Source organism: Podarcis muralis, chromosome 1 (assembly GCF_964188315.1).
Source record: "Podarcis muralis chromosome 1, rPodMur119.hap1.1, whole genome shotgun sequence".
NCBI lineage: Eukaryota > Metazoa > Chordata > Lepidosauria > Squamata > Lacertidae > Podarcis > Podarcis muralis.
Genome location: NC_135655.1, coordinates 47,441,426 through 47,458,001, shown reverse-complemented (window position 1 = coordinate 47,458,001; position 16,576 = coordinate 47,441,426). Strand labels below are relative to the sequence as shown.

Here is a 16,576-nt window from a genome sequence, read left to right as displayed (position 1 = left end):
TTGGAGTACATAGTAAATAGCCACAAACATAACACGTAGCTACAGAATCTTGCTTTTTGCAAAACCCTTTAAACTTCAGTGGCTTCTGAGGAATTTATTCCAGCTGACAATCTCGACCGGGAACCCTTCATTCAGATGCTGTCATATAGCAAGGAAGCCGCTTGAGTCAGCAAAAGGTCGCAGTAGGATACTGGATGCCAACAAATGCTCACTCACATCTGTTAATGGTTGGGAATGAGCCTGCAGACAGCGTCCAACAAGCTGTTTGATTTGACTTGCTGTGCTATTTTGTCATTGTTTGAAACTGCTGAAATTCATTGAACTGTATCTCTGTCCTGGGAATTATCCCAGCGAAGAAGGCGAATGTTAATTGTCTGTTGGGAAGGATGGTTATTAGGTGGGAGGGTAAATCAATGAAGTGGGCTTGCCCTCTTGCTCTGTGTTTGTTACTGGTGGGTGTCTATGCTGTCTCCCTAATGATAAATTGCATGTTTTGCCACCATAGACAATAGCTACAATCATGTTTTAGAAACAGGTTGATAACTTTCCCTATTGGGGAAGATAAGTAGAAACTGTGGCCTGTTCTAGAAAAAGCAAGGGAGGGGGGAATCCTCAGGCCCAAGGCTTGAATGTGTCCTTACTGATCTCTCCATCAGTCCCTCGGGACGGTGCCCAGGCTTTGTCTCCCCCCCCCCCCAAGCCTCTCCCTAAGCACCACCTCTCACTGGTCCCACTCTGTCCCTTCCTTGCATGCTCTTGCATGGAATGTGTCCTTGCACTGTGATACTGCCTCTTGCTGGTCCAGATGGAAAGAGGTGTATGGGCTGTATGTAAAAAAAACCCAACCCTCTGTTTTTTGGATTGTTGTAAGGTAAGGCTACTGCATGGAAGGTAAGAGGCACATCTCTTGCACTGCTCAGCTGTGCCTCTGGCCCCACCCACTATTGTCATGTGACCTTTGGGAGGTTTTCCATAAGGGGATGTGGCCCTTAGGCTGAAAGGTGTTTCCCTGCACGCCCTGGCCTTCCACCTCTGCCAATCATGGGAAAAGGTTGTCCGTTGAAATCCTTGGACAAGCTGTTGTCTAGCAAGAGGGAGAGCCAATTAGTATCCTTTGAAGCACGCCTCAAAAGCTCTTTTTTGAACCCTGAATTCTTTGAGTGCTCGATCTTTCCCAAACTATATCAGGATTTCAGTCTCTGTTTCCAAAACCGAGTGTCCTTCACATATGCAGTGTTTCTTGCCTTTTTCCTGCTATGTTTCCCCTCTATACTGAAAGCTGCTGCTGCTGCAGGTTCAGTAACCTCTGAAGAAGTAAGTGGACCCCTCCTGCTAGTTCGTACCGTGCTTTGTCCTTGCGATCACAGGTACATGCATGCCCAAAGGCCATTGCATAGAGAAATTCAGGTGACGAAAAGGTCTGAGTCAGCCCTTTTCTTACAAGCAAAAGCAACATGCACTGAGCACTTGATGACTTAAAGAGGTATTGTGTTTCCATCACTGAACTGTGTTCTTTTCTTCTTCCTTCAAAGGAGTGGATATTCAGTGACCCTTTAATCAGGCAGCAGGACAAGTGTCTTTCAATCACCTCTTTCTCTGCTGGCTCTCAGATCACAATTGAGGCATGCAATCAGAAAGATGGCAGACAGGTACTGTGCTTCCTTAATCACACTTCCCCTGTTTTATTGTGGTGCCATTGTAGTTTAGTTTTGAAAATTATTGTATAAGGGTGGTTTGGGATACAATCCATGGTGATATCATAAAGCTGGTGTGTTTGTGTGTGTGTGAGTGGTGCGAGTGCCATCCAAAGCACACTGGCCATGCTGACTGGGGCTGATGGGAGCTAGAGTCAGACAACATTTGGGGGGCATCCAAGGCGTTTAAAATAAGAATAAATAAAGAACACTAGTAGCAATTTTAGAAGTCACAATACAGCACAGGTATCAGAAGTGGTGGGGTTGGTTTGCACAACACACTTCATGGCACAGGTAATATCTAAAATGTGTTCATGTCACTGGTACAACTCTATAGAAAAGGATACGGAAACGTGTTGCTTTGCTATAGCATATGTTATGCCAGAAAAGGTAAAAACTGGCTGCTTCCCTGCGTGAGTTTTAAAGACTAGGGCTCAGCTTAAATTTCTGATTCAGTTTTTTGGGGGGCGGGGAGTAAATTATATCACCCTCTCGAAATTGAGGGTGGAATTTTGGGGAGAATTTTCTGAAAGGTTATGTGATGAAACTTACCACTGGTGGTGAGTGGCAGTGACTTGTCTCCCCCCTCCCTCCCCCCCCAAGCTACTATAATATAGGGTTGCAATATGTCCGGGAACTCCCGGTGGTCATACATGCCCATCCGGGGGGAATTTTACATTTTAAAGCAAATGCCCTGGATTTTGGGGTGTGTTTTTTAAAAAAGTGTGTGTGTGGCTCTTGTTCAGGGTCTGGCTCTGGCGCAGACAACCCTGGCTCAAGCTCGAGAGCGCCAGGGGGGCTATTGCTATAAGCTCAACAACTTTCGTGTCTCAATAACCCTACTATAATAAACTGTATTTTTGCTATCACCGAAGGTGGGGTGGCTGAAGCACAGTTATTCGTAGCAGCCCTCAACTGGTGGCCAGGTTACACGCCCCACCCCTCCTGCAACTTATAGCTCCTCTCAAACTATGCTACGTCATTGCATAGTGTCATTTCAAGGGAGACGTGGGGCGGGAGAGGGAGAGATCATGACCATGACTGGCAACTCCTATTTTTTTCTCCAGGATACCCCTGGAACAGTGCTATATCATGACAAAGCGTTGTTCCAGGTCACAGCAAAATAACTGTTGCTTTTTGGTGGTCTCTAAGAGCAGCCCTGTTTGTTGCTGCAGCTACTTGCATGTGTGGCAGCAAAAATACAGTTTGAAGCCTCAAGGGGATTTTAAATAAGAAAAGAGGCAGAAAAGAGAGAAACCATTGGAAAAATGCCTCCCTGAATTCTTCCAGTCCCCCTCCAAAAATTGACAACCCTCCCCACAGTTTGCTACCTGCTAAATGGATGTAAAGTAGGGGTGGGATTCATCTAACCCATAGATCAGCAAAGGTTCCGAATTCCTGGTATGGGAGGTTTTTCTATTTCTATTAATAGCTGCGACACAGAATGAATCTGTTCTGCATGAGGGAGTTGACAAGTCTAAACTAAATATGTGCAGCCCCTCCTTCATCTCCAGCAGTATCGACCTGTTCAGGTACTCCTAATTGCCTATACGTCTCTGTTTTAAAAAACAAAACAAAAAACAAGGACAGAATTCCTTTTAAAACCTTGCCCATAGAGAACATAAGCACAAGTTTCCCAAGAGCTCTGGCTAATGTAGGAGCGCCCATAAAAACTGTCACAACACATATGCCCTGGATAAACTCTTGCCGTTGAAATTAGGGCTGTGTGAATGTCCCCGGTGAGTTGTTCTTGCCTAAGCCTACCTTCCTCCTCCGCTGGTGACCACACGCACACCGGCCTGCTTTGGAACTAGGTCACTAATTTCTTCTTAAGTGCTTTCACAAAATCTTCCTCCCTGTGGCATAGCGAACTCTTGCTGCTGCTGCAGAACTCATCCTCCATTGTCTCTTGTGCCTAAGAAGCCAAGTCTCTGTCACCTGCAGCTCTTAGCTGGTGTCCTTTTTGAAATGGAAACAATGAATGAGCCATGCTTGCATATGAGACCAGTACTCTGCAGTCTTTTGGATTCAAATGGAATCCAAAAGCTCAGAAGCATGGTTCTTCTTTTTCACTATTGTTTTTTCCCCCCAGCCTTCATTATTATGAGCCATGTAGCAAGGAATGTTTCTACAACAATTCCCATGCTGCTTTTTGTATGCGTGCCCAAACTCAAAACTCATCTCAGGAATTGACCAGGGCAAAGAGGGGGCTAAAGTGAAAAAATAAGCTAATCCTGCTTTGGCCAGGAAAGGAAATAGACGTTGTGGATATGGCATTAGCCTCTGTCTGTTGATTTTATTATTTTTCACTAGCCTTTTTCTCCATCATTCTTAAGAATCCCAGATGGCGTCCTTCCCAAATCACTGGATTCCTGGAGCTCCCCCCTTGGCATCACTTCATTTAAAAGTGCTGCTTAATAGCAGTGCTTCAAATTTCTATCACAACAGCAGTGCAAGTTACCATATGACATTATGCAAATAAAGCCCTCCACAATAAGCATTTGATATAATGCAAACATACACTGTACAAAAATAACAACTATTAAACACAGTACCAAAATGTCCCCAAAATATATGGCAATCTTCCACGGTTGGTAGAACTCATGCAGTTTGTATCAGGCTGCCACTGATGTGCTGTGGCTAACAAACTAGACCCTGAAAACTCCATCGGACAGACTCTGAAAATAGTGGCAATGTGTTGAAATAAGCTGGGTTATGGATGGACCAATTAAGAGCTAAGCAAAGCATCCCAGGAAAAAGCTACCCGTTCTGAGGGTGGGAGGCAAGGGGGACCCCCAAGTCTTGGCCAATGTAGTTGTGCAGAAACACCAGCACAGTGAAGCTTCCCCAATCCCCCTAATGCTGAAAGTCTCACAGCTGGGCATGTTTTTTAAAGAAGAAGAAGAAGAGTTTGGATTTGATATCCCACTTTATCACTACCCGAAGGAGTCTCAAAGCGGCTAACATTCTTCTTTCCCTTCCTCCCCCACAACAAACACTCTGTGAGGTGAGTGGGGCTGAGAGACTTCAAAGAAGTGTGACTAGCCCAAGGTCACCAGCAGCTGCATGTGGAGGAGCGGAGACGCGAACCCGGTTCACCAGATTACGAGTCCACCTCTCTTAATCACTACACCACACACACAACAGCTTTTTTTCTGATAGCACTCACTGGTAGGGACTACTAGCACTGTTTTTTCTGCTGCCTGTGGTAGACATTTTGCACTAGCACCCATGACACTTTTATCAACATATGAGTACCAGCATCCCCCTTTTTACATAGATAGATACTAAAAAAAGACATTCTCATTCTAGCACTGATGTACCAAAAATGCCCTTTGCAATTTTTAACACACATTCCCCCCTTTTATCAGCAACTGTGGCAGATGAATAAACAAGTGAAGCAGAATCCCTTTTGTGGGGACCAGATAATATGTCAATAGCACTGAGCAGGGACAGCAACATTATAGCACCAGAAGTAGAGTAGCACCAGGGGTAGCTTAAAATCGCACATGTGGTAGTTATAGCAATCCTTCTATCAAAGGGAGACTGCATTCTCTCCTGCTTCCGCTAAACTGTGGACTCCCCTCCTTGCAGACACGTGTCTGGCACCTTCATTTATTTATTTTGTCTGTCATGGGTGCTTTAGCTGAGATTCCTGCATTGCAGGGGGTTGGACTAGATGACCCTTGGGGTCCCTTCCAACTCTACAATTCTACAATTCTATGATTTAACGTTATTTGGCAAAACGTTAGAATCAAAAATAAAAGCAGGTATTGAAAATATCCAAAAGATGATTAAAATCTGCAGTAGCTAAAAGGAAACAAAACACATGCAACTTCTACATGTCTGGCTAGGCTCACCTAAACAAGCATGTTTTAAGTTGGTGTTGAAAAGAGTACAGTGAAATTTCCTGCCTGATGCCAAGAGGCAGAGTTCCTTCTGAGATGCACTGAAGGAACATCTCTTCACCCTAGTCTTTGGCACCTGAGATAGATACATGTTAGAATCCACCTTATTCTTAGCATAAATTGTTTTAATATTGTATTTTTATATTAAGTAAGAAATCTTATAATTATAATTATAATAAATCTATTGACTAGTCAAACAATCCTATTTTTTGTCAGCTTTTCTACTTGGTTTATGTTTGTCACAAGGCAAATATGATGATTCTTAAAAAAGCCCAAACTTCTTACAACTTCTTTTTATGTAAGAATTGGGACAATGGAGAATTGTTCTTCCATAAAAAATATTTTTGCTGTATTTCTGAAGTGTTATCAATAGGTGTTTTTTTTTTAACCTGCTATATTAGTTGCACTGGAATGACTTAATTGCCATGTTGAGGAATAATTATTCTATATTAGATGTGTATCTGGGTACTAGAAGAAGAACAAGAAGAAGAAGAAGAAGAGGAGGAGGAGGAGGAGGAGGAGGAGGAGAAGACATCTATTCCCAAATATTCTGAAAATCTTATTTTGTTATGGACAAATTGGGTGTGAAACATTAGCTGCTAGCGGAAAGTGATGGAAGTTTATCATGCGGTTTCTTCTGTTGCTTGCTTCCAGAGAGGGGGAAATGGAACGCTACAGGAACAGACAGATTGCCATTGCAGACACACACAGAGAGAGATTTTTCAGGTGCTTGGATCAGCATCTACTTTATAATAATCTGAGAAAACATTCCTTTCTGAATGTGACCCCTGCAGCAGAATAGCACTTGGTTTTTTTAGTAGGCATTAGCTTCCCACAGCTCAAATTCTTTTGGTTTTATTTAGTGCATAGCTTGAAGTGAAGGGGTTTCAAAGTGGGAATGAGAAAGATTAGCATTTGTAGTCCATATATTACACAATCTTTGATTCCAGAACACTTGCTTTTAATGCGGTTTCTGCACATGCTAGTATAGAGAGAAGTGAGGGGCAGATGGGCCGTGTCCACCTGGGAAGGTAGCCGATCTAGGAGAAGGAAAAGTCTGATCAACGTTTTACCTTTTTCTAATTTTCTTTCATTCAGCCTCTGACCCTTTCTCTTCAGAGGAGGGAGGGCCTATTTTCCCTCCCTGCTCCTAAACATCCCTTTCTCCCAACCACCTTTACTCAGTATGTGGGGAATTGCTGGTACTCGCATTGAGGAGACACCATTTCAGCCAGGCCCAGTGTTTGAGAAATGTTGATGTAGATCTGGGCCCACAGGCTTGCAAACGGCCAACCAGTTTGCGTGCATGATTCAGACCTAAAATATTAGCCAAGGTCAAACTTGAATGTTTTCTTCTTTCTTCCTTTTTGCTATGGAAGATCTCATCTCCACTCTGCTGGCCCAAGGCTGGGTTATTTTTAATAACTCTTTTGTGCACTCAAGCCATCGGATGTGAAATTTCAAACGAAGCTGTGTCTTGTACAGTGACATTACTGCTCTTTGGGCCGTGTCCTGGAAAATGCAGTGGCAAGCCTGGATGTGTGTGATGGGGTGGGGGTGGGAGGTTAATGAAACCAAGCCCACCATTTACAGATAACTAATTACAAGATGCGATAATTGCGGTAATACAGTTCCCTACATGTCATCCCTGCCCTCCGTCCTCACTCTTGTGCCCTCTCTCACCTTACCTTTCTGTTGAATCGGAACGACTGAAAAAGATTCTGTTGATACAACCGCTGCGCTTTCAAGTCGTGCAATTAATAGAGGAGTTTCTTTCATTTGGTGTCGTTCATTAGCGGGAGAAAATGCTTGCTGGGTGCCCTGCTGCTGCTGCAAGCCACTGCTAAGGAATGAGCGAGGGATATCAATCCTACTTAAAGAGGTTTACAGATCAGTGGGCCTCTAGTCCAGAAAAACAGCATGATACATGGGTCTCTCAAAGGGGCCAGGATGCTGCTGGGGGCCAAAGGAAGGGAAACATCCCTGGCTAATTACCATTGACAGCAATCTCTGTACAATGGAAGAGCTTGACAAATCACAGCTGGTCCCCTTACAGACAGTAAAGAGTACCAGGATGATCAAGTCTAACCCACCACAAGCTTGTCAAAAGACTATGCATTAGATCTGTTGATCTGAGATAGGGAGGGGGCTGACACACAGGGAAAGGTGGCTCCCCAGGCACTGTAGTCCTAGTCCACTAAAAGCAGTTATGGGGACCCTCGTGAGGAAGCTTCCACCCTCCAGATGTTGCTGAACTGCAACCTCCCATCATCCCTGGCCATTGGCCAGGCTTTCCGAGGCTGATGGGAGTTGTAGTTTGACAACACCTGGAGGGCCAGAGGTTCCACACTCCTGACTTGGAGCTTTAAAAATAAGAGCCAGCACTTTGAATTGAGGTTGGGACAAATAGGCAACCAATTCCACCGAAATGGTATCAGATTAATATACCCTGCCCAGTCAGCACCTGTTATTAGTCAGACAGTGGCATTCTGAACTGGCTGAAATTTCTGAGCTCTTTTAAGAGTTACTAAGTGACTGTCTTCTCCAGGAAAGTCTACAGCTGGCCTACCAGGCTAAGCTTATAGAAAACATTTCATCCTCTCCCACTGCCTCTAGATCAGAGATCTATACTCACTGCCTCCAGGCAAGGGCTAGTCCCCACCCCCAGCAAATCTTTTTGGGAGCTCCTCCCAAGACTACACCAATTTTGGACGTGATGGCAAAAGGGGGGGGGGGGACCACAACAGGGAAATAGTGCTAAAGTGGACACGTTTGAAGCTCTCCACCTCACCAAGTCCATTGTTCCGCAAATCACACATGCCACTTTTGGTCATCAGAATGGTACCTCCCTTCCTGGAAGAACTGTAGCTGCCTAACGTTCAGCGTGGTAACCCTATTCTTTTACAGATTCCAAAGTGCTTGCAGAGCAAATACTGGGTGTCCTTCAAATCATCACAAAGAGAACACCTGGTACTTACACAACCTTACCATATAAAAAGTGGCTACTGAGATCAAATAGGTTTGTTAGAAAGGGGGCCCCATCTTGGATTTTGTGGAGAGTTTTAATTCTCTCTCTCATTCTTCACCCCTTCCTGCACACTGTTGCTTTACTGGGTAGTTCTGCTTGTATGAGAGATATGGTCAGTCCATCAACAGAACTGAAGGAGTCCGATCATGAAAGTGGGTTAAATATCAATGTATAGGCTGCCAATGTTAAATCATTAAATGATTCCGTAACGTGGCAGTAGGCAGAGTGCTTTGAACACGGCACAATCGATTCAAGACAAATAATGATCTTGCCAAAGGAAATCAGGTGTAGCAGGTGGTACTTCCAAGAAAATGAACTAATGATAATGGCTAATGAAGCCTTTACTTCAAGTGTTTATAGATTTTAACATCTGGACATTTGCTGGTTGCCCTACAACCTACGGCATATGTCTTGGTTGTCTAAAACTGTTCAGCTTGTCAACCTGAGAAGAATTGCCCGTTATGAATGCGTACTGTGTGCTAGCATGAATTTTAAGGGGCCAAGCAGCCTGGGTGGAGCTTCTAGCTCTCAGCATTTCCTACCTGGATGTGCCATGAGGTTGGAGGCTGTCCCTTTTTGCCCTCATCAATCAAGCAGCTGAGACAAATAGCAATTTAATATCCCTGAGTGGTCAAGTTGCTAAGAGCACCCTGGCCCTCTGTCATACCTGACTGAAGAAGCAAAAGGGGAAAGACGAGCTGCTGGGAAGGTTCAGCCCGTTCAACTGCTGAGCAGTCTTCTCTAATGTGCCACAGAATCGGCATTAGGGAGTTCTCACAGCTATACTATGTTGTTACTTTATTGAGCATTTCATTTTGCCATGCTAGCTGGCTTCTAAGCACACAGGACTAGTTAAAACACCAAGCGGCTATGTTTGGGGCAGGTGAGAGGGTCTAATTTCATGTGCTATAAGAACCTATAACAAGGATGTTGCTGGACTCCAACTCTCATGGCCAATGATCAAGGGTGATGGGAGTTGGACGCCAACAATATCCGGAGGACCACAGATTGCCCGTACTAAAAAATGGAATCATGCAGTTGGAAGCAAGCCATGGCCAATTCCCTGCTGTCTGGCAGAATCAACTGTCCACCCACTAGCCCTTAATAGATCAGGGGTTTGCACCACCATGTGCCACAAGACCAGAAATGTGTACACACTACAAAATGCCATTTACAAAGCAAAGAAGCGTAGAATGGCTTGGGTAAGTGAGCTGAGCCACAGCTGTAGGGGAGGGCAGAAAATGACACTCGGTCACATAAATTACTGGTTTTTATATTAATAAGCCAGACTGTCCTTAGCTAAAAGAAACTTAGGGTTTGTGCACACATTGTGCCTGACTGCCTGGCTGCTGAACCAAGAGGTAATAGGTGCACTTACCTGTTCAGATCTGCATCTTCTTATAAGAGGCTTTACACTCAGATAACACATATCCAGGTACAAAATGCTTGCACATTATCTCAGTCGTGAAGTGTCCATGTGAATAAATGTGTGTTGGTGATGACTAGGAAACCGTTGGGTCCACTCAAAAACATTTGAAAGTGTGTGTGGGGGGGTATGATTTATACTTGTGTGCTTATCCTAACTAATCCAAGCAACACTTCAGTATTTTAGAACTTGGGTAGCAGTGCCTAAAAATAAATTGCCTCGTAAGAAGTAGCCCCGAGTCAAGACATGGAAATTTTGCTGGAGGCAATTCACAAGAGAAAAAAGAGAATAGAGAATCTGCTGGGGGGGGGGGAAAGCAGCCCAATGCCACTGATTGTACAAAATATATGTGATTCCAAAAGCTAGGGGATTGGTTGCCATTCATCCCCACTCCCAGTCAGAATCCCAATGATCCAAATGTCTGATGCCTTCGCCACTTGTTCCACCCCCTTAATCAGGTCATCCTTGATGCCCCAAGCCTCATACTGACAGATGCAATTCTATGCATGTTTACTCAGAAATAAGATTTCTATGGGACTTGCTCTGTGGTGAGTGTGCATGGCATAGTGCTGTGACTATTGTAATCATTAGAGACGCGGGATACCTTTCTCACTGAGATGTGCTCCTGAATTAGAAGGGGAAAGCTCTGAAACTGTCATGCACATGCCAGAAATTCAAAATGGTGACACTAAACAACACCGTGAACAAATACGATTTATTTAGCACTTCTTGAGTGTGTAGCGTCACAGACACAGCTGTGTGCTTTAAACATAACAAGCAAGAAACTAAGTAAAGAAGGGGTCAGGTTAAATCGCTTGATGTTGTTCTTTGTCTTCCTTCCCTTCTTTCCTCTCACAGAAATGGAAGATGAAAGGCAACTTCATCCAGCACTTCGTCAGTGGCCTTTGCTTAGAAAGCCAGTCCAGCAGACTAGTGACCAACATCTGCCAGTCAGACATACTGGGCCAACAATGGCAGCTGCTTCAAGCCACATGATGGTTGCCGGGCAACTTCTCTGATGCTTTTGCATGAGACTCTTGGGAATGGAAGGGGTTAGGGTGGGGGATGAAGTTTGATTATCTTTAAACCCTAAGTATTTTGATTGTGAGCCTCAGCCGATAACTATTTCAGTTGAAATGTCAGTGTTTTTGGATCCATTAATGAAGCACTCCAAGATATATGGAAAGATCCCTGGAAATAGCCCATCTGCTAGCCGTTTCCCCTCTGTGAGTAACTCCATAAGAAGCTCCACAGCAGCTCACGGCTCGGGAAGGGTGCAGCCCAGTAGCCCAGACTTAGGTGTGACTAAGACTGACTGACAACTCTTCTCCTCTCCTCCATTCCTTTCTCTCCAGGGGAACTTGTGCTCTCTGGCCCCATGGAGTTGTCGCAATGGATGTCTGTGACAACGCTTAATATGAACTCCTGGTGGATTTGTTTGGCTTCACTGGCATTTCGACCTGACATCACTTCTCATTTTGCATGTGTGTTGTACAAAAATGCTGTATGAGAAAACTAGCAAGAATTGTTGTGGCTAAGTTATTGGGAGATGCCTAATTGTGGGGGGTGGGGGATGAAAGAAGCAGCAGCTAGGGTCTTTATTGTCGTTTTTTGTTTTGTTTCTGTGTTTGGTTCCTCACTGGCGTGTGTTAATATAATTTGTTGCAGAGATTCTCTGTACGGCTTCTTGTTTGCTGTTTCTGATAGGGTTGATGGTACATTGCAGTAAGAAACTTAAAACCCCAACTGGCTAAATGGTCTGTTGGTATTTTTTATTTTACTTTTATTTTTTAAAATGAGTCCTGAAGTGCAAATGCTGTCTGAAAGCACATGGACAAAAGGTCCCCTTTTCCCCTACAGAGGATGCGGCATAAGTGATGCTTTTTGTTGTTTGGTACTGTCTTTACCTCTTTTCTTCCGCCACTAGGAAAACAATGTTCAGAAAATGAATGCCTAAGCTATAGTGGATAGGTTATTGGAGGTCACTCTTGAGACTGATAAATGTGAGGCAGCAGCTGCTAGGGAACCATCCATTAAGTCTCATCCAGAAGCATTCAATGACGTTACCCTGACAGCCTGTGTTAAAAGTGTTGGTGCTTTCTGTGCTAAGCGAAAGGGCTTGAAGGACTCAGAAGAGAACAAAAATCATTCCCTTCTGCCTTCACTAACATGCATGAGAGATACACAGTTACATGCAGAAAGCAACCCATTATATTATTTACCATATTCTTGTAAGCACAGCTTGTGCTGAAGAACCGATGCCCAAATGGTCAAGCTGTGTTCTTGTGCCTGGTCCATGTTAACAAATCAAGCAGAACTGGATTTCCTTCTTAAGACCTAAGGAGTTGCTTCACAGCCTGTTCCCGAGACCCAAGCCAGACTTTTGCATCCTTGCACGAGGTAAGGCCAACTTTGCTGGGTTGTGTTTATTTACTTTTTTCCTCCCTGGAGTGTAAAACATGAACTCGGACCATTTGCTGACTTCCTCCTGATCCCATCACTTTTCCCAGCAGACTTAGAGACTAGCACTTTGCCCCTTTGCTACTGGCTGAAAGCTTGTGACTGCAGTGCACTCAACTAAGACTGTGCTCCTGTCAATATCTGTGTGGGAATAAGCCCATTGAACTCATTGGATCACAGCCAGAGGGGTGTTACTTGAATGTTCTCTTAGTTCAAGGACTTCTGCTTGAGCAACGGAATGTCCTGCCCCTCTTCTCCCCCGGTGTGTCCCCTAAATCAATTCCACAGCCCTCTGGAGAACATTTGGGAAGGACGCTGGGAATGGGGGGGGGGGCAGCACCCCCATTGCGCAAATGGAAATCCTTGAGCTGATGGGACATGGTAGTTGAATACCACCCAGTGGGACTTACTGTTGAGTTAACATGCACAATATCAAGTCTCAGATGAGCTGCATGGCACTGCATAGGTTGCATGAGCTCAGTGTTGACATGCAACCCATATGGCAACTCAACATGAATTCTGGTGTGTATATGTTCCCAGGAACTAAACCAGTTTCGAGAGCAGACCCTTTTGTGCAAACATGGTTCCCTTTAGGAGAATGCTAACAAGAGAGGGACCATGGCCTCTTCCACCTGGTTTGAATTATACTTGAATGGGAACAGCAGGAGAGAAAGTCATGGCCTGCATGACTGTCGCAAGACTCATGTTAGTGAATTGTTCCTTGGCACAGCAGTACCACTGTTTGCCTGTCAAGTCTGTGTCATCTCAGAGAACTGAGGTGCTGCCTGCATGCTGACATTAGTATAGGCCCTGCAATGTCCTAAAGAGTCCTTCATGTGGTCACCTTATACCAGAGGTCTTCACTACCAAGAGGTCTGGTTCACATTAAAGAGGTCTAGTAACATTAAACCATGATTTAGCGGAAGGATGAATATCTATGAGTCTGGAATGAAGCATCGGCTCGCATGCTTCCCCCCTCTCTCTTCCCACCTGACTGGGCTTCTGCCAAGTTTAGTTCACTTTTGAAAAATCTCAAATTAGCGTTATAAACCAACCAGGGATTCTGGTTTAAAGCAATGGTTAATTGCTCAAGAGGCCAGCTTTGAACCATGAGTTAGGAATTGTTTGTTTTAAACCAGGATCCCTTGGCTATATATGTAACGCCACACAAATACATTAATAGGAAAGCTAAATTGATCACAATTTCATGTAGTTTCTGTATATGGCACCAGGTTGAAATCTTTTCAACCATGGCACCATACATTCCACTTGTTGCTGGAACTGTGTAATGAGCACTCAGAGACTTCAAATATGAACACTTCAGACGTTAAATTCTCTGCATGATGTTGATAATTAGTCATGCATGTCTGAATTGGCCCTAAGGTGGTAGAATCATGTGAGAGAACTGTGCCGTATCAGTTTCTGTCTATTAAACCTGCATGTAGAAAGAGTATAGGTGTGTGATTGTGTGCGAGTCCTGATATCTGGAGGTAGAGGAGACTTCTGAAGAGGGGGAGCTGCTGAGATGGCCCTGTTGAGGAAGTAAGCACTTGGAAAGGGCCATTCGCTGCTGTCTGTATCTGATGCTGCTGTTTCTCTCTTAGATCGAGCTGGGAAGCAAACAGCTAAGGGAAGTCACCTTCACTGTAACTTTGGGGGACTCCATGATTGTCTGTTGCAGCCATTAAGCAGGCAACTCTAAGGGATCACAACAGTAAGATTTGGGAAGCTTTCAGAGGTAATGAGAGATTTTCGGATCACATTAGAGGCACTCAAGAAGTATGGCTCATTTAGCAGGGAAATCAAAACCAAGCCTCACACTGCTGGAGCTAACATCAGAGCAGGATGAATACGAGGGGCGACAGTAAGACCTGTCAGTATTATGGCTTGCTTTCAGTATGCGTCTTTCCGCATACTCTGCTTTTAACTTCCATGTGTCTGCTAACAAAAAGCAAGGATTTCCCCTTTTCCTAAGTTGTAGCCTGACAGTTGCAAAGGCTTGTATGTTCACATCACTGCTTAAGTGAAGATTACGTGTCTTAATATCAAGCCATTTAAATTGCTAGGTGGTACTAAAAGTCCCCATGCCCCAGGATTCAAACACTGCTTTTCAAATTCAAATAAAATCAAGGTGTTTCCAAAATGGCCTCCCTCTACCATTACAAAATCCACATAATATACTACTACTTCCTGTGACATTCCTTTAAAGACCCTGATTGAGAAACACACCTGGGTTTGCAGTCCCCTGGCTGAGCAGCAGATGGCAGGCATAGTCAGCTAAGATAGTGCTGTGTGTCTTCTCTGGAGGTCTAAATCCAAGCCCTGTCCGGAGTGAAAGAAAGGAGTGGCTGTGCTAAGATACTCGGCAGGTTGGCATCCCTAACCACCTGTTAGGTGCTGTGTCCATTATTCTGTGTGTTGGGGACCGCAGACAGAAGTCTGAATGCTGGATGCAGGGAGGAATCCAGCATCTGATTTGGGGCTGGGGTTTCTGGTCCAGCAGGGGATGCTTGTCTGGGAAGCCACCTTCCATGGCAAAGACCTCCCCCCACCCCCCAAGAAAGCCTTGCAGTGTTTTAAGTAGAGGAGCTAAGTGTAGCCTTTAGCTTGGGAAATATGCAGTAGAGGAGCTAAGTGTAGCCTTCAGCTTGGGAAATATGCAGTCAGAATGAAACAATGACAAGTGATTTCATTACCAGGAAAAGGTGGAACAGGGATTTTTAAAAGATTTAATGAAATCTTATCCAGTGTAATTGGATGTGCAGAATGGGGAATTAGCAGGATTTATTTAACAGGAGCCAAAAACGCTGTCCAGAAATCCTTTTGGAAGGCTTTGTTTTCTCCTCTCCTTTCATTAAAATGCACTTTGCCAAAAGTAATTTATGTGGACACAGGTTTGTTTTCCCCCTTTCCCTAACCAAAGCATGTACCAGAACGTGTCAGGATGCTGGAATAAACTCCACTTCTGAAAATGTGTTTCAGCATTTTAATTGGGTTCCATCTTAGGCTGCATTTGCATTAACGCTTCAGCACTGGATTACTTCTGGGACTGCAACAACCACGGGAAGGCGCCTCTGCAGCTGTAAATTCACACCTCCAGTGATAGCTCAATGTTACACCAGCTTTAGCTGCCACTAAAAGACCCGGCAGTAGTTCCAAGGGTCTAGGCATGAAAAAGAAACGTGCAGGCAGATTTAGGATTCAGCACGAGGTGCAGAGTTTCTCAAATGGAGCATCACTGCAAACTTTATTCATTTCAAACTGGCAGATGGACACATTTATCACAGCACAAAGTGCACTTTGAACATGGACACAGAAGACATGACAGCCTCAGGAAGGTTAACATGAGCACAGCATCAGGAGTACACAAAAAGAATGCAGTCTCATGTAAAGGAGCTTGTACCAGTGCTAAATTGCTATTATAAACACCCATGTGGAATTTCCTGGCTTTAAACTGGATTGACCTTTCCTACACCTCCGTTTTGCTTAATCTTTATCAGCGGTTAACTTCAAAATAAAGTGTGCTGAAGACTTGAGAGATGCATTACATTTTAGATACCAAACAGTGATGCATTTTGCATTGTCTGTGTAGAATCTCTTGGGGAGAGATTTGGATCCACCCTTGTATATATTCAGCGGCTCTCCTTCACTTTTAACATTTTGCTCCTATGTACACGTGTTCTTAAGATTTTTGGGAACATGTTTTTGGAGACTAGGTCATGGGAAAAACTCTTACATTGCAGTTATTTCCCTACTTGCCATGAAACTCACTGGGTGGCCTGGGGCTGGTTACTCAGTCTTAGCCTAACTTACCTCACAGGGTTGCTGTGAGGATAAATGGGGAGGAGAAGAACTATGCTGGGCCCCTTGGAGGAAAGGTGGGATGTAAATGTAATCAGTCCACTGATAAACAAATAGAGTGTAATGAATTAAGATTGATTACATGCTAGGACCCATCAGTACTGCTAAGGCATTGCTTTTTTAAATACGGTACTTATTTATTACCATCATACCTTGGAAGTCAAACGGAATCTATTGTGCAAATCCGTTCAACTTCCAA

At 44.2% G+C, this 16,576-nt stretch overlaps 1 protein-coding gene across 2 annotated transcripts in view; it reads left to right on the top strand.

Annotated features, from left to right (window-relative positions):
- Positions 1 to 11,727, top strand: part of GALNT16 (polypeptide N-acetylgalactosaminyltransferase 16) — a 141,114-nt gene extending 129,387 nt beyond the window's left edge. Inside the window, exons 14-15 of one of the 2 annotated variants that reach the window (XM_028725317.2) lie at positions 1,533 to 1,649; positions 10,915 to 11,727. In XM_028725317.2, the coding sequence (XP_028581150.1) occupies positions 1,533 to 1,649; positions 10,915 to 11,052 (255 nt within the window). In that variant the 3' untranslated portion in view covers positions 11,053 to 11,727. Of the gene's footprint in view, positions 1 to 1,532; positions 1,650 to 10,914 lie in introns of those variants that run through there. The other variant, XR_003706126.2, reaches the window with a different exon arrangement.
- Positions 11,728 to 16,576: the final 4,849 nt, after the last annotated feature.